This window comes from Camponotus vicinus, unplaced genomic scaffold, assembly GCF_025532165.1.
Source record: "Camponotus vicinus isolate PSW18456_S1 unplaced genomic scaffold, iyCamVici1.0 SCAF_7, whole genome shotgun sequence".
NCBI classification, from domain to species: Eukaryota; Metazoa; Arthropoda; class Insecta; order Hymenoptera; family Formicidae; genus Camponotus; species Camponotus vicinus.
Genome location: NW_028141979.1, coordinates 10648577 through 10676173, shown reverse-complemented (window position 1 = coordinate 10676173; position 27597 = coordinate 10648577). Strand labels below are relative to the sequence as shown.

The window sequence follows — 27597 nt, the reverse complement described above, 5'->3', positions numbered from 1 at the left end:
TGACAGCAGATTGTCAGCAAAAACCGAGCAGGATCTGCTAATATCACTTGACGTCAAATTGTCGGCAGAAACCGAGCACGATCTGCGCGCGCGTAATCTGACGGCAGATTGGCAGCAGATCCCGAGCAGAATCTGCAGCTTCTGATCATTCATATAAATAAGTAATATAAATACAATAAAATTAATTATTACAGATGCTAAATAAAACTATTATCGGTGACTTATCGGTTAATTAAAATTTTCTTTTAATACAACATATAATATGTAATATGTTATATCGTAGTTATATCTCACATAGTAAAGGACTCAATTTAATTAAATTAATAATAAAATAAATGGTGAAAATAATTAAATTTAACTTATGAAACTTGAGATATAATTTATTTAGAATTAAATTCTTCCTTTATGCTTCAAATAAGCAGTAAATTAATAATTTTCCATTTATCCTATTGATTCCAACCAGTTTAATATTCTGAATCTTATTTGCTTGTATCACATATCAGAAATTAAAGTGATAGAAATAGTTACTATATTTTTTATCTTTTATTAATAATCGCGACTTTATATATATTTCTGACAGAAATTTGATTGCGAGAAAATACATTACATAGCGGTAAGCGGAGGAACTATCAAATCAAATGCAGTTTGTTGCCAATTTGCCATCAGATCACGCATGCAAACCCTGTTCCACTTCTGCTGTCAATCTGCAGTCAAATTGCGCGTACGCAGATTCAGCTTGATTTTTGTCGACAATCTGATATCAAGTCATGTTAGCAGATTCTGCTTGGTTTCTGCCACTAATCTGCATCAGATTCTGTGAGTAGGCTCTGCTCGATTTTTGACATCAATTTGTCAACTTAATTGGTAATAACAGCTTCAGTACCAAATTTGTAGCCTTTTTGCTAACATTAATTGATAGCAGACACTTGGTATGATATGTTTTCTACAGACTTTGCTATCTGGGAACGTTCGCGTATACATAAGACTCGAGACATAACACACAGTATTGTGCGTTACCTAAGACAAAGACCTAAGGCATAAAACAACCTCAATATAGTTAGCAGACAAATTCAATATTTCGCATTTTCTATTATTGCATTCGTTTGGGAATCATTTGGGCAAATTTAGGAAAGCATTTTCATAGTTTGGGAAATAATAGTTTATTTATAATTAATAAAAATAAGTTCGGCGTATAGTTAGCAGAAATAATTTAAAAAAATTTTTTTTTTTTTAATCAACGTAGAATTATTTGGGAAACACTTCTGTAACGGTCCCATAGTTTGGGAAATAATAATTTCAATGTAATAAATAAATAAAAATTTCACGATCATATAGTTAGCAGACAAATTTGATATTCTCTATTATCTATTAAACCAATCGCTTGGGAATCGTTTGGGCACATTTAGGAATAGATTCTCATAGTTTAGGAAATAATAGTTTATTTATAATTAATTAAAATAAATTGAGCGTATAGTTAGCAGACATAAATATTTAAAAAAAAATTTTTTTTTTTTAATTAACGTGAAATTATTTGGGAAATATGTCTGTAACGTTTTTAACGTTTGGGAAATAATTATTTCATCTGAAAATCGGTAAATATGTCGATGAAAGGAGCCCGCCTCGACCTCCGGGAACATAGCCGGGCAACTTCGACTTTTTTAATTTTTTTTTTTTTTAATCGTTTGTTGGTTAATTTCTTACGACAAGCATGGAGCTGACACACACACACACACACACACACACACACACGGGGGGGGGGCGTGCAAGTGGGGCCTTCGGCCCTCCTCCCGCACCCACCCCGTCCCCCTCGCTTCGCGTGAAAAGTTGCAAAATGGAACCTCGCTTCGCGTGGAAAGTTGCACCCTACCGTAGGCACCCCTACCGGCGGGGTGGGTGCAGGAGAGTGCAACTTTCCACGCGAAGCAAGGTTTCACTTTGCAACTTTCCACGCGAAGCGAGGTTCCACTTTGCAACTTTTCACGCAAAGCGAGGGGGACGGAGTGGGTGCGGGAGGGGGGCCGAAGGCCCCCCTTGCACCCCCCGTGTGTGTGTGTGTGTGTGTGTGTGTGTCAGCTCCATGCTTGTCGTAAGAAATTAACCAACAAACGATTAAAAAAAAAAAAATTAAAGAAGTCGGAGTTGCCCGGCTAAGTTCCCGGAGGTCGAGGCGGGCTCCTTTCATCGACATATTTACCGATTTTCAGATGAAATAATTATTTCCCAAACGTTAAAAACATTACAGACATATTTCCCAAATAATTTCACGTTAATTAAAAAAAAAATTTTTTTTTTAAATATTTATGTGTGATAACTATACGCTCAATTTATTTTAATTAATTATAAATAAACTATTATTTCCTAAACTATGAGAATCTATTCCTAAATGTGTCCAAACCATTCCCAAGCGATTGGTTTAATAGATAATAGAGAATATCAAATTTGTCTGCTAACTATATGATCGTTTATTTATTACATTGAAATTATTATTTCCCAAACTATGGGACCGTTATAGAAGTGTTTCCCAAATAATTCTACGTTGATTAAAAAAAAAAAAAATTTTTTTTAATTATTTCTGCTAACTATACGCCGAACTTATTTTTATTAATTATAAATAAACTATTATTTCCCAAACTATGAAAATGCTTCCCTAAACTTGCCCAAATGATTCCCAAACGAATGCAATAATAGAAAATGCGAAATATTGAATTTGTCTGCTAACTATATTGAGGTCATAAAACATAGTCTTAAAATTAAAGGGCAGCCATTCTGGTCAGGGTGCAGTCCCACGTAGAAGAAAAAGCGGAACGGAAAAGCGGAACGGAAAAGAAGTATAGTGGGGGTAACCAATCAGAACGTTTCTTCAAAAGACATCGTACCTAGCGTTCTCGTATGTATGTACATACCTTTTTTTTTTTTTTTGTTTATTGACAGGGGAAATGCATTACGCACACCCCCCAACGCTCCGGCGCGTTGGAGGGTAGTGTTGGACTCCCCGACCCTTGGAAAAGAGCTAGTCCCTCTTCCAAGGAGTGCAATGTCGGGTATACCAACTAAAACCCCTGTCACTCAGCCATCGCTTGCTGCGCAAGGCGCTCATAATGCCCCCAGGTACCTGTTTAACACACAACCCTGGGGGCATGGCGAGCATGGCCCGGGCCATTTAAGGCCCCCTCTCCGCGGGGCTCCGGTACCCCGCTATCCACTCTGGAGGGAGCGGAGAAGGCGATTCAGCGTGTTTTGAATCGCCCTCTCCGGTCCCTGCTCTTCTTCAACACAGGAGGGGGGGGTGGAGGTGACTCCTCCTTCTCCTCCCCGTCATCCCTCCTAACGTCTGTCCGCCGTTGGATGGCAGGAGACCGATCCGAGGCCGTCCTCTTCAACGAGGACTTGGCCGGACGGTCTCCCCCACCGTCGGTGGAGCCCTTTTCCGAAGCGCGGGAGAGGGGACCCTCGTCCTCTACCGGACGGGTCCCCCGCTCCCCCTCCGCGGGCCCTGCTGGGGCGGGGGTTTCGGGGGGTTCTGCCCTACGCGGGCCCCCCTTACTCCCCTCGCCAGGGACGGCCGGGGTCGCATCCGCTCCACGGGATCGCGCACCCCCCTTGCCCCTCGCCTTCTCCTTGGCCGCATTCTCTGCGGCCAACTTCCGCCGTTGGGCGACTCGCCCGCTAGGTACGCAGGCGGCCGCCCCCAGCGAGTGCCCGGCAGGGATGCCAAAGTCCGCGCACAGCGGACACTTCGGCACCCCCGCCGAACACTGCTGCGATCGATGGGAGCAGCCGCCGCACCTATGGCAGCGACCGCTCCGATCGGGGCCGTTACACCCCGCCTTCCCGTGCCCCACCTCCAGGCACCGGTAGCACCGCATCCGGCGGGCCGGTAGCGGCTTCACCGCCACCATGGCCCACCCGATGCGGAGCCTACCGTCCTCCAGCAACTTGTTGGACACCGCCACGGGGCAACGCAGCCACACGGAGCCCAACCGATATGGGAGAAATCTAATTTCTCCCACGGTCAGGTCCTCCGCGCGGCAGCCCGTCGACCCCGTGACGGCACCAACCACCTCATCGCGGGTGACGGAGTCATCCAGCCCCTGAAGGCGCAACTCTGCGCGCTTCAGGGGCCGGCGGACCCCGACACCCGGCACCTTCGACGCCGCTTCCCGCATTACTGCGGCAAGCTCGTCAGCCAGGCGGTGGCCATCCCCTCCAGGTATCTGGATTAGGGTGCCCCCCGCCTGGGCCCTCTTGAGGGAGATCCCCAGTCCCCCTTTGCCCGCGAGGAACTCCACCGCAGCCGGCCGCACCGCCTTCAAGGCCCCCGCCATGGTGATCCCCTTAGCCGGGTCGGCGGTCACAAGGACCGCCCCCGACCTCGGCTCGCGGACCACCCCAACGGGGGCCCTGGCCTTCTTCTTCTTCTGGGGAGGAGCCTTATTACTAGGCTCCCCTCCAGCACCCCGCTGTTTGGGGCCCTTCTTCTTCTTCTTCTTCCTCCTCTTCCTGCTCCCAGGTATGGGAGCAGCAGGAGGAGGAACCTCCTTCTCCGAGGCCTTGGCCTCCTTTCCCTTCCGGGCCCGACGCCCCACCACCTTACTCCACTTCTCCCCCCCAGACGCGGGGGGGGGTCGTGAAGGGGCAGGGGGGGGCCGGCCCGGAGTCTCCCTACGGGGACTCAGTCTCGCGAGGACCCGACCCACTATTCTCTCGACGAGGTCGAGAGACGGATCGGGATCCGTCGCGAGGCCCCCGACGATGGAGGCAGAGGCCCGCCTCTCCGGAGGGTCAACCCTCACGGGCGAGTCCTCCACCTCCATCGGCACACCCTCGACCTCCGCCCCGAAGGACGAGGACGAACGGGGAGGAGGCGAGGCCCTTCCCGCCCCAGAGGCCCTAAGGGTCTCCCTGGCCTTCAGGACCTCCACCTCCCCCTCCAGACGCCGCACCTTCTCCTGCGACTCCTCGAGCAGGCTCTTCGCGGCTTGAAGCTCGCGTCGAGCCCGCTCGAGGTCGCAGGCCCCTCCCTCCTCCCTCGCGCGATTAATAGCGCGAGTAAAAAGGAGCTGGGAGGCCGCGACCGCGCGCCGCGAAGCAGCCCGGAGCCTTCCCTTGAAGGTGCCCTTCAAGGACCCCGAGCGCTCCGCGACACGCTCCACGGCCTCCATCTCCTCGAGCACGATGTTAAGGAGGGAGTCGACCGTTTCGTCGGCGAGTCCCTCCCTCACATCGCTGGCGGAGGGGATCTTCCCCGCGGTCTGTCCGAAGTTAACTTCGAATTTTCCCACGAGGACATCCCGCTCCGCCAACACCCGCTCGTGCTCCTTCTTCAGGAGCGCGAGTTCCTGGCGTACCGCCTCCACCCCGACCCACTCGCCGGTGGTGGCAGGGCGGCCACGCCCCCTCTTCTTCGCGCATCCAAGCGCACGATTCGTATCCGACGACATGTCGGAGAACGGCGTCAAATCGCCGTCGCTCCCCGACACATCGTCGGACGAATCGTCCTCTCCGGTGAGGTCCATGGCCTCCACAGGCCTCACCTCCTTCTTCTTCTTTGAGGACAGCGGACCGGGACGCTTAAAAACAGCATCCCCGGCCGCTGCCCTCGACGTCGATGGACCTGGGGTGGCAGGCGCTGGACGTGCCTGCGCCCCAGTATCCGACTCCGGGCTCTTCCGCTCGGAGCCTGACCCTCCGACCCTCGCCTTTCGGCGGAAAGGACCTTCGCTAGACCCCTAGCCATCAAGGAGATAGCCGATTCTCCCCCAGGGCTCTCCCGAGACCCTGGGGGTAGCCCGACGCTGGATGACGACGGGGGAGGAGCCGGGACAGTACTCCCCGCACCCGCCGGGCCCTGGGGGTCCGAAACCCCTGGGCCGGTACGTTTCTTCTCTTTTTGGTCCATGTCCATAAAGCAAAAGAGTTTGGTTTTCTGTCGGGGTTTTCCTTCCCTTAGGACACGCCGTCCAGAGGCTAACGGGCTGTCCAGACCGGGTTTTTTATCGAGGTTTTCCTTCCTCTAGTCGCGCTCTTAGACCCCTCCCGACTGGGAGGGGAGCTCCCCCACCACGACAAGGTGGCGCGACGACGGGGGAGATGTATGTACATACCTAGCATATCTAGTCTTTCTTATTCATAAATAAAATTTATAAATTTATTTTTATATAATATAATAATGTTCGGTAAATTTTTTTATTATGATATAAAATATGTGTGTGTGTGTGTGTGTTTTATTTTCAGATATATATATTAAATTTTGTAACAATTTATTACACTTAACATTAAATTAGGTGAAAATATATTATTCTGAATAAAATATTTGTTACAATATAAAATGTAATTTTATCATTGTTTCATATAAATAGTTTAGTTTAATTTTATATTTTCACAAAATATAAAAACATAACAAAATTACACTAAAATAATATATTTCTCTTGTTAAATTTATATTATTATAAAGTTCTTTATTCCATTCCGCTTTTATATGACTGGGTTCCCCATGGAATATATTTTACGCAAAAACGGAAAAAATTCTAACCTAAAATTTACAATAATTCTGAATTAGCTTTGTTTTTTCGTAAATTATATTCCATTGGAATTTTTCATTTATTATAAAAAGATATTTTTTTACAAAATTGCACCCTCAAGGTGCAGTCCCACGTAGAAGAAAAAGCGGAACGGAAAGACATATCTGTTCCGATTTTAAATAACTGGGTTCCCCATGTACCGGAAAAAGCGGAAATAAGTAAGAGTAAAAAATTATTTTTTATGAATTATAGTTAACAAAAATAATCAATTTTGTAAAAAAATATCTTTTTATAATAAATGGAAAATTCCAATGGAATATAATTTACGAAAAAACAAAGCTAATTCAGAATTATTGTAAATTTTAGGTTAGAATTTTTTCCGTTTTTGCGTAAAATATATTCCATGGGGAACCCAGTCATATAAAAGCGGAATGGAATAAAGAACTTTATAATAATATAAATTTAACAAGAGAAATATATTATTTTAGTGTAATTTTGTTATGTTTTTATATTTTGTGAAAATATAAAATTAAACTAAACTATTTATATGAAACAATGATAAAATTACATTTTATATTGTAACAAATATTTTATTCAGAATAATATATTTTCACCTAATTTAATGTTAAGTGTAATAAATTGTTACAAAATTTAATATACAGGGTGAGCCATTTTAATTAACGCACGCAATTATTTCGGAAACAAAGCATTTTAGAGAAAAATGTTTCAGACGAAAGTTTTATGGTATCGAGGGGGCCATAAGATGGTATCATTGGTTTGACCTTGAAGAGTTATTTGAAGGTCACATGAAGGTCAATTTCTTAAATGGAACCTACTATTTGTCATTGCATATTCTTGTAGCTTATCTCGAGAGCTTTCCAAAACACTATAATTAAGTACCTTTTCGTTAAGTACTTTTTGAGTTATGAGGCTTGAAATAATTTCTTAATTTTACATAAACCGTAAAATATCTTGTAAAATATTCATTTTTCGATTATCTTACCTTTATACTTTTACGTACAAAATAATGAGAGGAATCAACTGGTGTAAAGAAAACACATAGTTGTTTTGAAGAAAAAATATATAATTTGCAATTAACAATTCCATATTTTTTCTTAAAAACAACTATGTGTTTTCTTTACACCAATTGATTCCTCTCATTATTTTGTACATAAAAGTATTAAGATAAGATAATCGAAAAATGAATATTTTACAAGATATTTTATGGTTTATGTAAAATTAAGAAATTATTTCAAGCCTCATAACTCAAAAAGTACTTAACGAAAAGGTACTTAATTATAGTGTTTTGGAAAGCTCTCGAGATAAGCTACAAGAATATGCAATGACAAATAGTAGGTTCCATTTAAGAAATTGAAGGTGACCTTCATGTGACCTTCAAATAACTCTTCAAGGTCAAACCAATGATACCATCTTATGGCCCCCTCGAAACCATAAAACTTTTGTCTGAAACATTTTTCTCTAAAATGCTTTGTTTCCGAAATAATTACGTGCGTTAATTAAAATGGCTCACCCTGTATATATCTGAAAATAAAACACACACACACACACACACACATATTTTATATCATAATAAAAAAATTTACCGAACATTATTATTTTATATAAAAATAAATTTATAAATTTTATTTATGAATAAGAAAGACTAGATATGCTAGGTATGTACATACATACGAGAACGCTAGGTATGATGTCTTTTGGAGAAACGTTCTGATTGGTTACCCCCACTATACTTCTTTTCCGTTCCGCTTTTCCGTTCCGCTTTTTCTTCTACGTGGGACTGCACCCTTAACAGTTAAGCGTTGTCTACAATGAGATTTTATGCGTCGTCTACAATGGCCGTAGCATAAGGTTGTAAGGCCGTAGTCGTAAGAAATTGACCAATCACAGTTGATTATTCTCCTGAACTTCAACTGGGATTGGTCAATTTCTTACGACTACGGCCTTACAATCTTATGCTACGGCCATTGTAGACGACGCTTTAGGGCCTCCGCACAAGGTGTTCCGTATCGCATTACGTTACGTTAAGTATAGATCGTAAATTTAACTCCGTACGTAAAATTAAACTTCAGTCAACGCACAGAAGAAATCGTAACGTAAAGACATGTCTTTACATTACGATTTCTTCTGTGCGTTGACTGAAGTTTAATTTTACGTACGGAGTTAAATTTACGATCTATACTTAACGTAACATAATGCGATACGGAACACTTTGTGCGGAGGCCCTTAAGGAGACTTAAGGCGTAAGACTTAAGAAATTGACCAATCACAGTCAAGTATTAAGGTCCATATTCTGAATCCTCTTTTATCGATAAAAGTGCCTCTAAAAGTGGCTTATAGATCAATCAGAAGGCTTATAAGCCACTTTTAGAGGCACTTTTATCAATAAAAGAGGATTCAGAATATGGATCTAAGAGAATACTCGACTGTGATTGGTCAATTTCGTAAGTCTTACGCCTTAAGTCTCCTTAAAATCTTATTGTAGACGCCGCATTATGCGGCATTACGGCCTCTATAAACCAGTCTTTATTGTACTTTCTTAAGCGTCGTCTACAATGGCCGTAGCATAAGGTTGTAAGGCCGTAGTCGTAAGAAATTGACCAATCACAGTTGATTATTCTCCTGAACTTCAACTGGGATTGGTCAATTTCTTACGACTACGGCCTTACTGGCCATCACACATGAAATTCCATAAGCACGTAAGACATAAGCGTAAGGAAATCGACCAATCACGGTCGAGTTTTGACCCCTTGGAGGGGCTAAGGGTCCTCACACACGAAATTGCATAGCTGCATATGCATAACATAAGACCATATGGACCAATGAGCATCGAGTATTATGTTATGTAAGTCAATATGGCGATTTAATACTCGATGCTCATTGGTTCATATGGTCTTATGCTATGCATATGCAGCTATGCAATTTTGTGTGTGATGACCTTAATACTTGACCGTGATTGGTCGATTTCCTTACGTTTACGTCTTACGTGCTTATGGAATTTCATGTGTGATGGCCATTACAACCTTATGCTACGGCCATTGTAGACGACGCTTTAAAAGTTTCTCTTTTTTAAATCACAGAATTCGAATCTAGAGGAAGAATTTATAAAATTTATACTTTTTAAAATTTATAATTTTCTACCATATTAGACCCGCTATTTTGAATTTCTCGAAATCGAAAATTTTGACATCAGGGGGCCTATTACGGTTTTTGAAACGAAGTGAAAATAACAAAAGTGAGGAAATTTACTAGAGTATCTACAATTTCATTTGTCGAAATCTAGTAAATCTGTTCACTTTTGTAATTTTCACCTCGCTTCAAGAACCGTAATAGGCACCCAGGGGGCCTATTACGGTTTTTGAAACGAAGTGAAAATAACAAAAGTGAGGAAATTCACTAGAGTATCTACAATTTCATTTGTCGAAATCTAGTAAATCTGTTCACTTTTGTAATTTTCACCTCGCCGTAATAGGCACCCAGGGGGCCTATTACGGTTTTTGAAACGAAGTGAAAATAACAAAAGTGAGGAAATTTACTAGAGTATCTACAATTTCATTTGTCGAAATCTAGTAAATCTGTTCACTTTTGTAATTTTCACCTCGCTTCAAGAACCGTAATAGGCACCCAGGCCGGTATTCATAGTCCGTTCTTATATTTAAGATCGTCTTAAGAACCCTTTCAACCAATCAATGACCGCATTGCAGCTATTTGATTGGTTGAATGGGTTCTTAAGACGATCTTAAATATAAGAACGGACTATGAATACCGGCCCCAGATTCGGATTCAACGACCAAAGAAGAACGTCAGAAAATGAATTTACAAAAATTTTGGATGTAAGGAAAAATATATGGCTGAAAGGGTTAAGGAGAGACACCGTTCTACGGGTGCGATTAAATCCCCAAATACTCTCTAACAATCATTATCAACAATCATTGTTCTTCGCGAAATGCTCGGCATCCGGCATCGCGTGCGAATTCGCAGCGATTCGAACGACCGCCATACTTTTTCGAGCGTATGCGCGAAGTCGCGGCGCTCCTCGACGTTCGTCTCGACAGTGACAGCACCCGACGAAGACCGTCGCGTTTTCCGGCGCGATAGGATAATCCGCGAGGGGGGGAGCTCGAGCGAGAAAATAACCCGTCGACTCCGTCGACGGGGGATATTCGTCTCGGGACGTGAAAGAAGGAAAAAAAAAGAGGAGAAAGAGATTTCGAGAACGGGTCCCTCGGATCCCGCGACATGTAAATAAGGGCTGTCATCGTCTGTCATCGGCGGGTCTGGGTTCGAGGCTCGCGCATAAAAAGCGTCCATATCCCGCGAATTACCGGCAGTCATTGCGACACGGGCTCTCGTCATCGTGATATGCGGGGCGCCGCGTCGCGCGTCGTCCTCGTCGCCGTCGTCGTCGTCGTCGTCGTAATCGTGGACAACGAGCGCTAAACGTCGCGCAGACTCGTGTGGCTTCCCGAGCACCGCCGTACGAAGGATGCCGGTGAAGGTCGACGTGATACCACCGCCGCCCGCGAACTCGAAACAGCCCGGTGTCACCAAGTCCCTGTTATACAACGGCTCGCGCTTTCAGGGTTCGCAAAAGTCCAAGGGCAACAGTTACGACGTAGAGGTGGTTTTGCAGGTTAGCCTCCTCCCCCCTACCCCCCTGCGCCCCTTCTCTACCATTTCCCCCCCCTTGTCGCCGCTTTTCGGAAATTGCGCCATAAATTTGGAGAACGCGTAATCCTACGTTAGGATTCCCAATAACGGACGTAAGAGGACGATCTTACACGTATGAGGGGGATATTCCAATTATTTTGCACGACGTTCACGTTTCTCGCATCTCGTCCTGGCCGCAGATGAGAGAGAATGTCGTTGACCCGCGTAAATCGATGTAAGAGTCGCATAGAGTCAGGACTTGTCCAGTACGAGTTGTTGACAGTTTGTCACCCGGGACAGGGGTCGGTTATTGTTCCATCGGGTCGATTGGAGCATTCGCTCATGTCGCTCTTGATGTTGCAGCACGTCGACGAAGAGAACAGTTATCTGTGCGGATACTTGAAGATCAAGGGCTTGACCGAGGAATTTCCGACATTGACGACGTTCTTTGACGGTGAGATCATTTCCAAAAAATATCCGTTTCTGACCCGCAAGTGGGACGCCGACGAGGATGTTGACAAGAAACACTGGGTCTGTACTTATCTCCTGATGACCATTGTTATCCTTGGGTTATCATCGACTTATACTCATCTTGTTTTATTTTCGTTGCAGAGTAAGTTTGAGTCATTCTGTCAATACGCCAAGACGTTCAATTCCGACACGTTCGATTACGAGGCACTGAAGGGAACAGACTTTGTATTTATGAGGTGGAAGGAACATTTTCTAGTACCCGATCACACGATCAAAGATATTAACGGTGCCTCCTTTGCGGGATTCTACTACATTTGCTTCCAGAAATCCGCCGCCACAATTGAGGGCTTTTATTATCATCGTAGCTCCGAATGGTAAAACAATACGCAAGTCTGCATCTATTATAGATTAAAAACTGGATAACACTGAAAGCTTAATCGGTAATAATATTTGATCTTTTTAATATGCGAAACGTATTTAGAAAAATATATTACGTGTGTGTACGACCAATGAAATATATAATTAAAGATAATTTTATGTCATGTTGTAGGTATCAGTCCTTGAATTTAAGACACGTTCCGGAGCACAGTATACAAATCTATGAATTCAGGTGAAGTCCATACTTTTGTTGAGAAATCTCACAAAAGACATTCGTGTCTTTTTCTTCTAGCACGCAGATCTCATAAAATTTTGCCCGATCAATTTATTAATACATGTAATAAATTGGTTTATTAATTGTGACACTCTTCGGTCTTGGAGATTTGTAAAAAAAGAATTTAGAATTTGATAATATTTTTCTTAGCCGATGCTAAGAATTATAAAGACGAGGATTATGGAGCACCTATTTTGTGGTTGAGCGATATGATTGATTGCAAATGACAATTACCTTGATATTGTAAAATAATCTTTTGTAGAAATAAATAATCTGAAATGCATATCATTTTAAATTTTGTTTATTTTCTAGTATTGGGATGAAAAGATTTTAGAAAATTTGTTTATCGTCATTGTGCATAGTTTAAATACATTAAATATTCTGTTTTTAAGGATATACATGTATTTTTTATATGTAAGGTGAAGAGGATAAACTCAACATTTTGATAAGAACAATAAAAGAGTACGAGGATAAAATTAATTATATAAATTATTTTTATTTTATCTTACTTTGGAATTTATGAGATCTGTCTGCTAAATTATAGAAGATCAGGTGTACTTGTCTGAATGAAGCTGTACGTATGTCGTAAAAACAAAAAGAAACGATAATCACGAAAACTATATCGAGATTTGAATTGTATTTTATGTATCGAAAACGTGTTTATTTATGTTATTTTACGTAATTGATCTTTATCTAATTTATATTTTATTTTACATATAAAAATTATATATATAAAATTTATATATATAATATATATGTATACCTGATTTTTTAAGAATAGTTATTAGGCACACACATATTGGCTGTTTATAAAACTTGTCATCATGTTTTAATTAAGTGTTAATTAAATATATCAAATTCTTAGGAAAATAGTACTCTATTGTGATAAGCACATTATCGTAATATAACATATATATACGAATGTGTATAAATTTATATATATAGATTGTAATGGCTAATACGTAACTTACTCCAGATTTATATTGGCATACTACAGCTTTCATTTGCATTTACGAAATTATTTTCAATCACCAGTGAAACGGCACATGTTATGTTCTATATTATATTTCGATATTTTGTTTATTAGCATTGTTAAGTACTAATAATTTTGTCTTTTTATATATATATATTTGTGCTAAATCTATTCAAATACTCAGAAACTAATAAAGCAGTAAAAATGCATGTTTATTATGAACTAAATCGACAAACTCGCGTAATCAACAGTCACAAATCGGATGTTGGAAAACGTAAGGCATACGTAAGATATGTAATTTAATATATCAGATACCTTCTACATACACTCTCCCTTCCTATTATTGTTAATTATGTTAAGGCGATCTTTATTATAAAATAATTGACTGTTATTACATTTTTATTTGTGAACTGTACATTGTTGTTTCTTTAAGAAGGATATCTCTATTTTAGTTATTGACAGCAATTAACATGCTTGGCAAAATGTCATATTTTAATCTATAGCGTCTATGGTTGCGTCTTTTAGATATATTTTTTTCTTTGCGAACTCTGCGAAACTCGATAATTTCGAGCGCTAAATGAATTTAACTTCAAATCTTGTTCAGAGCATTACAATACGAAATATTATATTGATCTACACTAATTCTGTATTTCCTCTACAATTATTTAGCAAGGGATTGTTGAAGTGTGTTTTTATATGACATACATATGTTCATAAATATTCAATTTATTTTCATTGTACAACTATATATGTTTTAAACGGAAACATTATAGTAATATAATTGAATGTAAATCGAACAGTCAGATTACAATTTAGTTTGATGCTGCAGTTTGAATGTGATTGTAGTTGGAATATATCGATTGATGAAAATTACAATGCTCAGAAAATTAATAAGAGAATATTACAATATGTTGTGAAAAAGACAAGTTTGCCAATCTTATTTAATAGAATAAGAAAATTTTGATTATAAATTATTAAAATAGTTAACTTCTTAGTGTTAATTAAATTAATCAACATTAATAATTAAGATTAGAAATGTGTTTATTATATATAAACATAGTAGAAAGTATATAGAGAGAGAATAGACTCTCCATCTTCCAACAAAATTAGCGTTTTATTTTTAAACTCGAAGCATTTTGGCAAACGGGACGGCATTTTCTACTCTTCCTTTAATCAAATATGTATTGCATGTGTGGCCCCTTTTCAATTTACTTTTCGTACACATATACATATATGCATTATTTTGTTCTCTTTTGAAATATGTATACATATACTTTGTGTCATAAGAGAATAAAATATATAATTAATTTGAAGCATCTTTATCAAGGAAGAGTTGGTTTAAAGTAGGAAATTTTTAAAATTTTTACATACTGATTACATGCATTGCATAATGTGTATAATGACAAGTTAAGTTTATTCAATTACATTTCATAGTCAAGTAAGCACATTGTGTGTTATGTTCATATAAAACAATATTATAATAGTTCTTTATATGTGTGTATATATATATATACACATAATATAATTTAGTTAAATCTAACATAATATATAAATACATCTCATGTGCTTTCCTGGCATCGAGTAATTTGTTACAGATATATATCGTTAGAGATCGAGTGTGTTCTATCTATCTATACAATATACACAAACGCATCTCCTGCAATCTTATTCTGTACAAATAAACTTATATTTAGGTGAAATTAAATAAGACAAATACTTTTAAATAACATACTTCGGGGACGTTTTGTAGGGAAAGAACACTACTTTGCGCATTTTACAATTCACATGAGAGAAATAAAACACTGAGGAAATTATCCGATATAATGTAAAAACTCGTGCCGTAGAAAGAGCTAATTTTATTGCTCTCTGTAAAACCGTCTCCTTAAAAAATATATGCTCTTCCACGGTCGGTGATTGGTAGATTTCTGATAAAAAGATTTTCGCGAGGATACAAGCAAGTAAAAATATATACATATATTTTATCATATATATATATATATATATATATATATATATATATATATATATATATATTTATATATATATTTATATATATATCTCGAGTTAGCTGCTCTAAACTTTCTATGCTTACACTATCATCATTAGTCTACACCACAACCACTGTAGACTTAGCAAACTTGTACTTTTTTTTCAATTCATTATTCGCCCGTTTTTGTAAGCTTATAATCAAAGAAAGAATGTTTCGCACAGAGAGATACGTTTGTGAGGAAGAAGGTGGGGGTTATTTTTCCAACAACGGCCAAAAAAACAAAGCGACTTACATAGATTTAAAAATATAGGCACACACATTCGCACGAGTCGCATAATGTATACCGGCTGATATATCGTGTGTATTATTATTTTTTTTTACTTTGTAATCTCCTAACGCGTTCTCTTTCACGACATGGAAAATACGTACGCTCTGATCGATGTAATATCGTGTAATATGATGCACTTAATAATAACATTTAAGGATTTCTTTCCTTGCTTGTATATCGTAACGTTTCTTTCTTTTCTTATCTCGCGGATGGCACATGATAGTTTGCCTCTCTTAAGCTCGTCAACTGCTCATCATAATTTGTGCACGTGAATAATTTGTTTGCGAATGTGAAAATATATATATATATGAAACATGTGTCTCCCGTAATAAACGCAACAAGAGTATCCATCCAACATTGGCAAGTGACAAATTGGAGAATTGCATTTATACTTATACTGTCTCTTGTAGTGATCTAACAGTAATCGCTATCAATTGTGAAATAATCGCAAGACGCGCGTTTGTATTCTCAATAAAACGGGGGAGCGAAGGAAGAAGGCCCAAGTGTGCCGAGTTTCTGTCGTTTTGTAAGTAACCGCTCTACCCTGATTTCGTCCCTCTGTCATTCTCAAGACACTGTGCAGGAATTACGACCGACGCAACTTGTACGGGAATCGGTGATGCTGCCGGGCGAACTGCCGGGCGTCGACAATCCGTTGTGACCTACCCCGACGAAGCGCAGCTTCCGATGATGCGATCCCAGACTCTTGCTGGAACTTGACGAACGGCCGTTATAGCGCAACTGGGTCGTAGTTGTCATGGCGTACGATTTCAAGTGCGACTTGATCGACTTGGGCAACGGCAGTTGGTCGATACCATAAACCGTCGTTCGGGCCACTATCGCGCGACATGCCAATTCTTGCAGGCTGAGCACTGTAAAGATACAAGTCATATCTCTTTGTGTAAAATGTATCTTATCGATTGAAGGGATTTCGGGTAGATCGCTATATAAGATACCTTTATTGGATCGCCATAATCTTTCCATGCCGTTCCTATGCAACGCCATGCGGGAGAGTTCTGAAAAGCTCTCGCGAATATTGAAGTCGCAGAGAGGCGAGACTTCGAAAAACGCCATTCGATTTTTAGCCGCATAAGTCTCTGCATCTCGTTCCCCTACTTGTCTCTTGAAAGCCAAGTGCAGACGATTGCCAACCAATACTTTTGGTACACCGGGTGCGTGCTGTAAAATTTTAAGTCGATCAAGATACACCTTGCCCAACTCTTGCTGTATATGTATAATAATAGGGCGATTGGAAAGTTGTGGATTTTGTCGCTTACCTCTTCCACTTCTTTTAACCACCTATCGATGCCATCAAAGGACCATTTGTTGGTGATATCGTATACCAGGAGTATACCTTGAGCACCTCTAGAATAAGACCGAATGATTGTGCAGAATCTACCTTGGCCTGATGTGTCCCATAGCTGCAGCTTTACTCGTTTCCCATCCAGTAGAATAGTGGTGGTTTTGTAAGCTGAAAGAATGATAAATAAGCTTGAAATATAATTAAATCTCACACAAGTGGAAATTCTCAAGGGAGAAATATCCGCAGAAGATCACAGTTATTATTACTTCCTAAATCTCTCTCGATTCAACTAATCAACACAATTTGTCAAATTACACCCAGAAGAGTCGTGTCAAGTCAAGAAGCAACTCCATGAGAGTTATCCCAAGAGCAAAAGGGAGAAACAACGTACCACTGCCACTGCAAAACGGCGACTCCGCGGCGCCGTCCTCGAGGCCGCTCAGGATCTCCTGTTTGCCGACGTCGCTGTCGCCCACCAGAAGAAACTTGAGCAGGTAGTCGTACTGTTTCTCTTGACGAGGCTTCGCCGTGCTGGCCTCACCTGCAGCCATAATATCCGCCTGTCGCACACCCTGAGCATACTGCAGGTGACCTACGAAGGATCGGAATCCACCAGCTTGACGCCGACCACCTCGACGACGACCGCGGGAATACCTCGGCGAAAGCTATCGCATCGTATCGCGGCTCGCAGAATTGTCGCGTGGACTCTCTCATCTAGGATCCCGGTCTCGGAAGGATCGAGATCGCGCTTCACGTCCGTCCGTCTGCCCTCTCCCTTTCGTTGGCGATACAGACACTCTATACGCCGCCGATTGCGACACGAATCATAACAAAACAAAACGGCGACCACACACTTTCTCCGCTGTTTTCGCGCTTATCCCTGCCACCGCTGCTCTCTCTCCCCCCTGACGATGCACGATATCTCGCGTCGCAAGGTGCGCGAAGTCTCCGAAGGTCGAGGCTGTTCGAAATCGCGCCGCGCGATTCCTTAAGCAAGTTTCCATTAGAGACCTATAATCAGAGATGCGCCAATGGCGAACAGTTTTTGATTGGTCACTGTAAAATCACGTGTTTTTCCGCCATCTTGTACCCCATGACGTCATTAATGACGTTACTGATGATGTTTATTGACGTCATGCTAATTGTTGCTCGTGTTAAATCTGAGTAAGATCTTGTTTTTTCATGTATTATGTAATATTATAAGCTCATAACAATAATCTCAATTAGGTCCGAATTCATAGTCGTTTCTCAAATCTTAAGACTAGAGAATTTCTTAAATCTATCCTAATACGACCATTTTATTGGTTGAGCTATCCTATTCAACCAATGAAATGGTCGCATTAGGATAGATTTAAGAAATTCTCTAGTCTTAAGATTTGAGAAACGACTATGAATTCGGACCTTAGCTTACATAAATTTTTTTTAAATTAAGAAAGATTGTTTTGCTAGGAACAAGCACGGCTGTGTTCCAAAATTCACTGCCAGTACTGAAAATCTATAGTGTACGTCACATAAACTATAGATTTTCAGTACTGGCAGTGAATTGTGGAACGCAGCCCACGTGTGATGTCAATGACGTCATAAGGTACAAGATGGCGGATAGAAATCGTGGTGGGGAGTCATTGGCTGCGTTCAGCAGAAAAAGCTGCTTTGCAACTGTTGTAAAATTCGTGAATCTGATTGGTGTATGCTCTTAGATTCAGTCAAAATTGTTCAGTAAACAGGTTTGACGTTTGACAGTATTTGGTTTGAAAATGATCAAAAACGCAGAAAACATACAAAATGTAGTAAAAAAACACAGTTACAAGTGATGCTTTGTTCCCTTGTGTAAGAGTACAACTATTTCTACACCTTCTAAAATTTTTGATTGGTGCCAAAAGGAGATATTAGGAAAAAATGGTTCGAAATCGTAAGACGGAATGATGCGTCATCGATATCGCTCAGCACCAGCTTGTTTTGCTGTCAAGATCATTTCAATGTCCCATACAGCACCGAATATTGCAGCAATATTATTAATATTGTTGTAACATTGCAGCAACATTGCAATATTGCCGCAATATTACTGCAATGTTCTGTGCTGTATGGGGTAAGTTAAATTTTTATTTGTGTGTATATTTAACAAATAAAAGTAATTGTATGTAATAATAATCTGTTAAAGTTGCAAGAAGATATAGAAAATTATACGAGAGTACGACTTGATCCGAATGCATCTGTACGACTGAGAAAAAGTGCGCTACCTGCAATATTTGATTGTCAACCTGATAGACAACGTTCTCATGTCAAACCGATACGTCCAGGTGTTCTGAAGCGTCAGAAAATAAATCAATGCGTAGACAAGCATTGATACAGTATACGGTTTATTGTTCACTCTGTGCTCAGGGCAAACTTTTCCTCTGATATGACATAAGCTTCTTTCCCGTTTCAATTCAACATATCCAATTGCTGAATCGCCATAGTTTTCACCTTCAGCTCTACCGAAGTATACAAGTCGACAAGATGATAAGTGTGTATTAGAGGTTATGTCTTATGTCATATGTTGTATATAATATTCAAATTAATATACTTCAATATATCATTTCCTACTGTATCTTAGATCTTTATAAATTTTATTATTTATTTTTTGTTATTACAAATTGTTAAAAATATACTTACTCCTTAGATTTTACACCACGAGTTTCTGCGATATTAAATACATCACTTTCAGCAAAAAGATTAGAAATCATTAATACCGTTACTTTGGGTAAGTTATCCGACTGTGCTTTAACAAATTCTGTGTTAATTATTTGCGACATTGTAACAAAACAATCGGATAAATATATAAGATATTGTAGCAACAATTTGAAACTACTGAATAATGACGTCACACGCGGTCCCAGTCAATCACAGCGCGTTTCATTCCCTCTTCTTTTATAATCAATTTTAATAATTTTTATTGAAAAATTGTATTATTAATATCGTTTTAAAGTTGTTCCATTCAATTTAAAAAAATATAAAATTCATAAAAATAATTTTTTTGAACAATTTATTTTTTACAAATTGGATCCTATTAACGCTTCGGTGGAAACTAGACCAATGGCCGCATTCAGCAGACTCAACAGTTGGGCAACATTACCAGATTTTCCGATGTAATTTGACGCTGATTGATCGGAACTGAAAGTAGAAACCAATCACGTTCGACATTGGGTGCATCCAGAAGCACAACCGCTCACTGAGCGGCTAAGTAGCACTCGAATGTGATTGGTGAATTCAAAGATAGAAACCAATCACATTCAATTGCTACTTAGCCGCTCAGTGAGCGGTTGTGCTTCTGGATGCACCCATTGCTACTTAGCGGTTGAGTCCGCTGAATGCGGTCAATGGCTACGTTTAGCAGGAGAAGCTGCTTTGTAACTGTGTAAAATTCGTGAATCTGATTGGTGTATGCTCTTAGATTCAGCCGAAATTAAGAACATACACCAATCAGACTCACAAATTTTACACAGTTGCAAAGCAGCTTTTTCTGCTGAAAGCGTCTTCTACAATGAGATTTTAAGACGTAAGACTTAAGAAATTGACCAATCACAGTCAAGTATGAAGAGAATACTCGACTGTGATTGGCCAATTTCTTAAGTCTTACGCCTTAAAATCTCATTGTAGACGCCGCAAAACGCAGCAAATTCATTTCTTTGTCACGTGATGTTTTTTGACTATTGAATAAAGAATAACAGGAAGGAGCATGAAGCGAAAATCAGTGGAAGGGGGGGAGGGTGGAACGGTTTACGTCATAATGGCCATCACATATAAAATTCCATAAGCACGTTAAGGTGAAAGCACATAAAATTGCATAGGCGCATAACCATAAGCATAAGGAAATTGATTGGTCCACAAATATATGCATCAGAAAATGAACCAATCAATTTTCTTATGCTTATGGTTATGCGCTCCTGCAATTTTATGTGCTTCCACCACAGATATCTATACTATAACTAGATCGCTAACTCCCATTGATTTTGTACATAAAATGTGTCCCCGAAAACCATGTAATATGGCGGTCGCGCATGCGTAATATTGGTGGAAAACTAATATGGTGGACACTTGTAGCCAGCTAATATTTAAGTTTTCACCTTAAAACTTGTACTTTTTACATTATAAACTTTTAATTTTGTGATAAAATAAATATAAATATATATATAAATGTTATATACATATATTTTTAATCTTTATATATTTTTAATCTTCTATATATATTTTTAATCTTGATTTTAATTATATCATATATCTTTTAAATATATTTTGATATATTTTATCTTTAAAGGCTGTAATAAATTTTAATTAAAAATGAAGAACATTATATATTATTTAAAAATAACTTATATTCATCTGTAAGTTTATACAGAAATTACATACTTATGTACATTGTACATAACATCAACCAATCACAAACGTGACTGCTGTCCACCAACGTTACGCATGCGTGAGAATTTAGTACATAAATTTCGTGGACATGTATTTGACGCAAGTTAGCGGTCTAGTATATAGTATAGATGTCTGTGGCTTCCACCTTAAGACGTAAACGTAAAAAAATCGACCAATCACGGTCGAGTATTAGCCCCTCCAAGGTGCCAATACTCGACCGTGATTGGTCGATTTCCTTACGCTTATGTCTTAAGTGCTTATGGAATTTTATGTGTGATGGCCATAAAACTGAACCAATTCCACTAGTGACACTTGGTGGGATACAAGCCAAGTTTGTAACATAACCTCAATTTCGTTGATACAATCGAGTGTATCGATAAAAAAATTAAAACAATTTTATGATTTATAATGAGTGAATTGATAGAAAGATGGTAAATTGTTATTTATATGGATATTCAAAAACTGAGGGACGTACCGAAACGTCTCATATGTAAATATATTTATGTTAATACGAGATTTGCAAATTAAATATAAACGTTTGAAATTTACCGCTGTCCTTTCGCTTCCGATGACGTCATAAATACATCATAAAACTAAACTATTCCGGCTTCACTCATATCGGCTCCTTCCTAATTCTTTATTCGATGCTTTTGACGCTGAAAATAAGCGTCGAACATCCTATGAATTTGTGCCTTTAAAAAATTTAAATTCACTTATATAATTATTTTAAATTATGAGGATTTTTTTAGGATGTAAAATTGAAAGAGAGAAAAGAAACAATTAATGATAAAAAAGACAGATTCTATCGACTATCAGAAATTTAACAAAAATTGATCAATTTCTCTGCGAATATTTATTATGCAATCACATGTGCAAGTCACATGTAAATGAGATAAAGAAGTAGTAGAATCTGATTGGTTATGTCAAACTCTGACATTTACGACTTATCGATTGACATGTAATTGATTATTAGCGGTATGTGCAACTTTCTATAACCCACTCTATCTTTCGCAGAATTTAAGAAAGTTAATTTAAATATCTCTCGTAAAAACGTGAAAAAAATGCAGTAAATTAAGTAAAGGAAATAAATCTCCGGTAATGAATTCTTCGAAAACTAACCTAACCATCTTCGACGAAATTACGAGTCGTGAAAAAAAGAGGCACGGGTTTGCGCGCTTATCATTTTCGCGATCCTGTTGGCACTTTTGATGACGCTTTAACGACGATCGTAACATCGGGAGGGGAAAAACTTGACGAAACGGAGAGAATCACGCGAAATCGAAGCAGTTTCTGGCCGGCCGCGTTCAAACGAGCCGCCGATTCGCGGTCGCCGAGTCACGTGGTGACCACCCACATTTCGGATTGTGGGTAAACAAGAAGAGAAGAAAATATTTGTGCGCGCGTATCGTCATCGCGAGGCATTGTCGGTCCTCCTCCTCACCGTCGCCGTCATCATCGTCATAAATTAGCGATCGTCGCGATTAAATCGAGACCGGAAGCGAAAGAGAACGATACGAGAAATCCCATAGATCCTGGACGGGAACAAACTCGAAGGGAGAAGGTGCTTAAATCCACCCTATACCGCTTTATAAATTATTAGACGAAGATTACGCGCGCGTAACCAGCCGCCCGGTGTGTAAGTGCAGTGTGCGTGAGAGAGAAGGCCGTATATATAATAAATTGGTCGCGCGCGCGCGCGAACGCACGCACTCTCAGCGAGGAGCGAGGCGAGGAGAGGAGACGTTCCGCGCCGGGGGGGCTGGGGGCTGGCGGGGGAGCCGGGACCGGGTGGTGCGGTGCGGTGCGGCGCGGAGCGGAGGAAGGAGAGTTCGAGAAATAGCCGGCCATATTTCGCGCGAGTGCTTTACTCGCGTGCACGAATACGCGAGATCGCGCCGTACGTGTTTTGCCTCGCGTGTCGCCTCGTCTCTGTCTATCTATCTATCTATCTATCTATCTATCTATTTATCTATCTATCTATCTATCTCTCTTTCTCGTCCCGCCTGTATAGAGCATCTTTATCTCTCGGCGCTCCGATTTTTTCTCTCCCTCTTGTTTCTTCCTCCTCGCGCACGTCCCACCCCCCTCCTCTCGCTCAGTGTCACATTCTCTCTTTCTCTCTCTCTCTCTGCACGTTTCTCTCTCTTTATCTGCCTCGTGTCTCATTTTTGTCATCACCTAATACCTACCGTAATATATATCGCAAAGAGAGCGTATATATTCCTCTTTACCGGTCTATCTTCGCGTTCTCGTCCTCCATCTATATTCGCGTATCTATTTATCTAATTCGAGCGAACGTCCGTCGAGATTTATCTCTCAATCTCGAGCGGCTATCTATCCGTCGTCCCGTCTCTCTCGCGCGCTCCCCGCCTCTCTCTTTCCCTCTCGCTCTCCGCTGTCCTACTCTGCCGTCTCTTCCTCTCTCCCTCTCGCGCTGCTCTCAACTACACCACGGCACACTCGCTCTCGGTGCTATGTCTACGTACTCTCGTACCCAGGAGAGCGACGCGTGGGCTCTTCTGGCACTGAAGTCGGCACCGGCCAGCCCGACGAAGATGCAGTGGAATCCGGAGTCGAAGGGCGCGCCGATAGCGCGGCTCGAGGGCCGCGAGTTCGAGTACATGGTTAGGCAACGGCGCATCACGATCGGCCGCAACAGCAGCAAGGGTGAGGTCGACGTCAACATGGGCCACTCCAGCTTTATCTCGCGGCGGCACCTCGAAATCTACTACGAGCACCCATTCTTCTACATGGTCTGCAACGGCAAGAACGGCGTGTTCGTCGACGGGGTGTTCCAGCGCAAGAGCGCTCCTCCCTTTCAGCTACCAAAGACGTGAGTCTCTTCTGTTGTCGGGATATTTATTTATCTCTTTTATTTACGATCCCGCTCGCCTTCCCATCGCATAGTTTGTCACCAAATATATTATGACTCGTGGCTCTGCCGCGAGTTGTACTCTCGCTATTATTGCTCTGAATTTTCGACCATCCATGTGTGGGAAAAATATAAATTGTATTTTTTTTTATCGTATCCGACAGGATGAAAAAACGTCTCATTACCCTGAAATAGCCGTACCTCGTCATAATTAAAACAAAAAATTAATCATAAAAGATAGCAAAAGAGTCAGTGAGGTGTATTTATAAGTAATCTAGGACTTGAATAAAAAATAATTAGATAGAGAAAAACATGAGTGGTGAATAATATAATAATCATTTTTGTGTAATTGAGTACATTTGAGTACATTTTTGAGTGATAAATAATACAATTGAGTGCATTTGAGTATATTTTTGAGTGATGAATAATACATTTGAGTAGATTTTTGAACGAATAGATTTTAACGAATGACACATGATTTCTTATACAATGTCAATTTTTACCTAAGCATAATTGAACAGAGGAATTCGAGAAAGATTATATTAGCAGTGAATAATTAAATTATTATTGGTGAGCAGAAATTGATAGACAAAATCCTAGAATTGTAATATAAAGTAATCACGTGTATTTGTTTAAGTAATAAGCTTGTCTTATAATTTCCCTTCATTATAAATGTTTAAATAATATTCTATATCACATTTAATATTATTTTAATTATACTAATTAATATACTATAATAATAGCACATTCTTATTTCATAATTAATATTATCTTTGATGGTGTTTCGTTTTCAGATGCACATTCAGATTTCCGAGTACAACGATAAGGCTGATCTTTCAGTCGCTTATAGACGAGCAGGAGCAAAGTAACATTCGGGTGCCCTCTCCGCCAAAGCAAAGGGCACCTTTACCGCCCCTGCGAATAAACATACCGGACGCCGGATATAGCAGTCCGTTCCCATCTCCTACGGGAACAATCAGCGCCGCAAACTCGTGTCCGGCGAGTCCACGTGGCGGTCAGGGCAGGAGAAACGTCTCGGCGGATCTGCAGATGGTGGCAGTGTACGCTGCTGCTGTGGCGAACGATCCGCAGAATTCTACTTTGGACAGGCACAACTTGGAGAGGCACGAGGGTGGACAGAGCTCCAGCAGGCAAATCAGCCCTGAACCTGGTGCCGAGGCGCGTTACCGAAGCGGAAATGGTTCGGGACCGAACGGTACCGCGCCACATTACAGTCCACCAAAGGACGACTCAAAGCCGCCGTATTCCTACGCGCAATTGATTGTTCAGGCGATAGCGTCGGCGTTAGACAAGCAGCTCACATTGTCGGGCATCTATTCCTACATCACCAAGAACTATCCGTACTACAGGACTGCGGATAAGGGTTGGCAGAACTCTATTCGGCACAATCTATCTTTAAATCGTTATTTCATTAAGGTACCTAGAAGCCAGGAGGAGCCGGGTAAAGGTTCCTTCTGGAAGATAGATCCTCAATCGGAGGCCAAGCTCATCGATCAGGCCTTCAGACGGAGACGACAGCGTGGCGTACCTTGCTTCCGTGCACCCTTTGGAACGTTATCATCGAGGTAATGTTTAAGCGCGTTTTTTTTGCTTTATTCACGAATATCGATAACCCATCTGATATTGTCATGTGTGATCAGTAGGAGTGCGCCGGCCTCGCCGTCTCACGTAGGAATTAGCGGCTTAATGACGCCGGAATGTCTAAGTAGAGAGGCTTCCCCAGGACCCGAGTCGTATCCGGACAGTTCTGTTCCCTCTCCAGCTGGACAACTCGCGACGAGTCAATCGGCGCCTGGCTCACCTGGACATCCGTACACATCGTCCCAGTCGACTCACAAGGGACGCCTGATGCAAACAATTGTAACAAACGGTGATACTGGAAGAGAAGGTGAGGTATTTTCTTTCTTTATCTTATTAAGATTCTTTTGTTATCGGTTTTCTTTTGAGATAATATATAATCGCTCATTTTATCGAAATAGAAAAATATTTGGTGCCTGGACCAAACGTTGTAGAGGACCATTCTTTATCTCCGGCTGGCCAATATAGTCCGGCTCCTGTTATTGTACAAACGACGTATAATTACAGGTATGCTTGTTGTAAATTAAACTAAATTACGCTCTGCCAGCTCTGCTATACTCGACTCTGCAGCTTCATCAACGATCGCCATTTATATTCTCGTGTGAATTCTCTGTTTGCAACAGTGGAAATTTTATCGGCCCCGATGCTGGCGTCGGGGGGGTAAGCAAACGTGCCCACGAAGAGTCGGACAGCTCGCCGGGTTCACCGGCCCCGCTTGCGATTGTCGAGAGTCCCGAGCCGCCCGAACAGCAACCATCGCAATCCAAACGCCAACGTATTCATGAAATGGACGATCATTGAACTGATACATACACTTAGCATCCTGTTATGTAGAACATTACATTTACATTGCATTATTTGTCTCTATCGTCGAACACATATTGCAAACTTCATATTGTTTTAATTGCATAACCGCTTTAGACTGCACATAATCAAGATTGAGCGTCAGTTCTATTATCTCGCGCGTTAAGCATCGCGAGAAACTGTTGTGTGTATGAGTTTTTCGCAAAAGAAATATCGATCTTTGAAAGAAAGAACGACGAGAGCGGAAGACACTTTTCCTGTCCTTCTAGAATTCATGTTTCAACATGATTCTCTCATCAACAGTCAATGTATATAAGATATACATATACTTTATTAAATGCTTTCTCTTTATGACTTGTTAACTTCGGCTGAAGATATAGTATATATATGTATATGGAGCTTATTTGATTGAAAAAGTCATCCAAAATAGTAACAGCAGCTGATATTGCGCTGATACATCAAATTGCAATAATGTGATGCGGTAACGTGTGCCATTCAGCGTTTAGCCGATTTATTAAATAGATAAAGAGAAAAAGGAAACGAGAATGTTACCCACAATGTAATCCAATCGAGTTAAAGCGCGATACACATTTACGATTAAATTCGCTGATCGACATTCATTTCATACTCGCGTGATTTTCGTTGCACTACCGCTTGCACCAACTTGGCGTCGTTATCGCAATTAATGAAGATTAATAATAATAATGCAAAATGATATAGAAGAAGAGAGAAATAGATTATTATTACAATTATTACAACAGCGTTCTTAATTTATGATATGCTCAATCGAATGTCCATCTGACGGCGAGGTAATAAGGCACAGACTTTTCACAAGACTAAGGTATAAAGAGAGATATCTCTTTCAAAAAAATTACGTTGTATTGTAATAATGAAAAAATACTATAGAGGATAAATTCTTTAGAAAACGATGAGCTTTTGACGATATAATCTCTGCTCTAGAAATTGTTACCAGAGTCAGAGAAGAAACAAAAAATAGAGCCTTGTAATATTTTATATTTAA

At 40.5% G+C, this 27597-nt stretch overlaps 3 protein-coding genes, 1 long non-coding RNA gene and 1 pseudogene across 8 annotated transcripts; 3 read left to right on the top strand and 2 right to left on the bottom strand.

Annotated features, from left to right (window-relative positions):
- The first annotated feature begins 10573 nt into the window (after positions 1-10573).
- On the top strand, positions 10574-13700 carry LOC145975075 (glucose-induced degradation protein 4 homolog). Of its 2 annotated transcripts, none has more exons than XR_014439871.1 (4): positions 10574-11172; positions 11553-11720; positions 11802-12100; positions 12211-13700. XR_014439871.1 is itself a non-coding variant. In XM_083105211.1 (4 exons), the coding sequence occupies exons 1-4, from the start codon at positions 11026-11028 to the stop codon at positions 12272-12274; spliced, it is 612 nt and encodes a 203-aa protein (XP_082961337.1). In that variant the 5' UTR covers positions 10577-11025; the 3' UTR covers positions 12275-13700. The 2 variants fall into 2 exon arrangements, 1 of the variants encoding a protein (XP_082961337.1); XM_083105211.1 differs by having other exon boundaries at positions 10577-11172; positions 11802-12034.
- Positions 13701-13995: 295 nt separating this feature from the next.
- Positions 13996-17860, bottom strand: Rab40 (RAS oncogene family member Rab40). Its single transcript, XM_083105210.1, has 4 exons — positions 17298-17860; positions 16881-17074; positions 16560-16782; positions 13996-16475 (listed from the first exon to the last, which is right to left on the bottom strand). Exons 1-4 carry the CDS (start codon positions 17455-17457, stop codon positions 16171-16173), a joined length of 882 nt encoding a protein of 293 aa, XP_082961336.1. The 5' UTR covers positions 17458-17860; the 3' UTR covers positions 13996-16170.
- Positions 17861-18660: 800 nt separating this feature from the next.
- LOC145975053 (uncharacterized) lies at positions 18661-19571 on the top strand (annotated as a pseudogene). The gene is made up of 2 exons (XR_014439867.1): positions 18661-18992; positions 19065-19571. The product of XR_014439867.1 is annotated as an uncharacterized LOC145975053 (transcript).
- A 381-nt stretch (positions 19572-19952) lies between these two features.
- Positions 19953-23289, bottom strand: LOC145975073 (uncharacterized). Its single transcript, XR_014439870.1, has 3 exons — positions 22421-23289; positions 21851-21957; positions 19953-20056 (listed from the first exon to the last, which is right to left on the bottom strand). It is a non-coding gene; the product is annotated as an uncharacterized LOC145975073 (long non-coding RNA).
- Positions 22335-27328, top strand: Foxk (forkhead box K). Of its 3 annotated transcripts, XM_083105209.1 has the most exons (6): positions 22335-22862; positions 23800-24134; positions 24968-25759; positions 25835-26082; positions 26174-26279; positions 26396-27328. In XM_083105209.1, the coding sequence occupies exons 2-6, from the start codon at positions 23857-23859 to the stop codon at positions 26571-26573; spliced, it is 1602 nt and encodes a 533-aa protein (XP_082961335.1). In that variant the 5' UTR covers positions 22335-22862; positions 23800-23856; the 3' UTR covers positions 26574-27328. The 3 variants fall into 3 exon arrangements, with proteins under 3 accessions (XP_082961335.1, XP_082961333.1, XP_082961334.1); XM_083105207.1 differs by lacking the exon at positions 22335-22862 and having other exon boundaries at positions 23031-24134; XM_083105208.1 differs by lacking the exon at positions 22335-22862 and having other exon boundaries at positions 23035-24134; positions 25838-26082.
- Positions 27329-27597: the final 269 nt, after the last annotated feature.

Bases quoted from the DNA above. Each gene is read 5' to 3' on its own strand.
- LOC145975075 (XM_083105211.1), top strand. From the start codon at position 11,026: ATGCCGGTGAAGGTCGACGTGATACCACCGCCGCCCGCGAACTCGAAA. The intron at 11,173-11,552 runs GTTAGCCTCCTC...TTGATGTTGCAG, and splicing joins ACGTAGAGGTGGTTTTGCAG to CACGTCGACGAAGAGAACAG. The intron at 12,035-12,210 runs GTAAAACAATAC...GTCATGTTGTAG, and splicing joins TATCATCGTAGCTCCGAATG to GTATCAGTCCTTGAATTTAA.
- Rab40 (XM_083105210.1), bottom strand. From the start codon at position 17,457: ATGGCTGCAGGTGAGGCCAGCACGGCGAAGCCTCGTCAAGAGAAACAG. The intron at 17,075-17,297 runs GTACGTTGTTTC...TCATTCTTTCAG, and splicing joins GCCGTTTTGCAGTGGCAGTG to CTTACAAAACCACCACTATT. The intron at 16,783-16,880 runs GTAAGCGACAAA...AAAATTTTACAG, and splicing joins GGTTAAAAGAAGTGGAAGAG to CACGCACCCGGTGTACCAAA.
- Foxk (XM_083105207.1), top strand. From the start codon at position 23,776: ATGTCTACGTACTCTCGTACCCAGGAGAGCGACGCGTGGGCTCTTCTG. The intron at 24,135-24,967 runs GTGAGTCTCTTC...TTTCGTTTTCAG, and splicing joins CCCTTTCAGCTACCAAAGAC to ATGCACATTCAGATTTCCGA. The intron at 26,280-26,395 runs GTATGCTTGTTG...TGTTTGCAACAG, and splicing joins CAAACGACGTATAATTACAG to TGGAAATTTTATCGGCCCCG.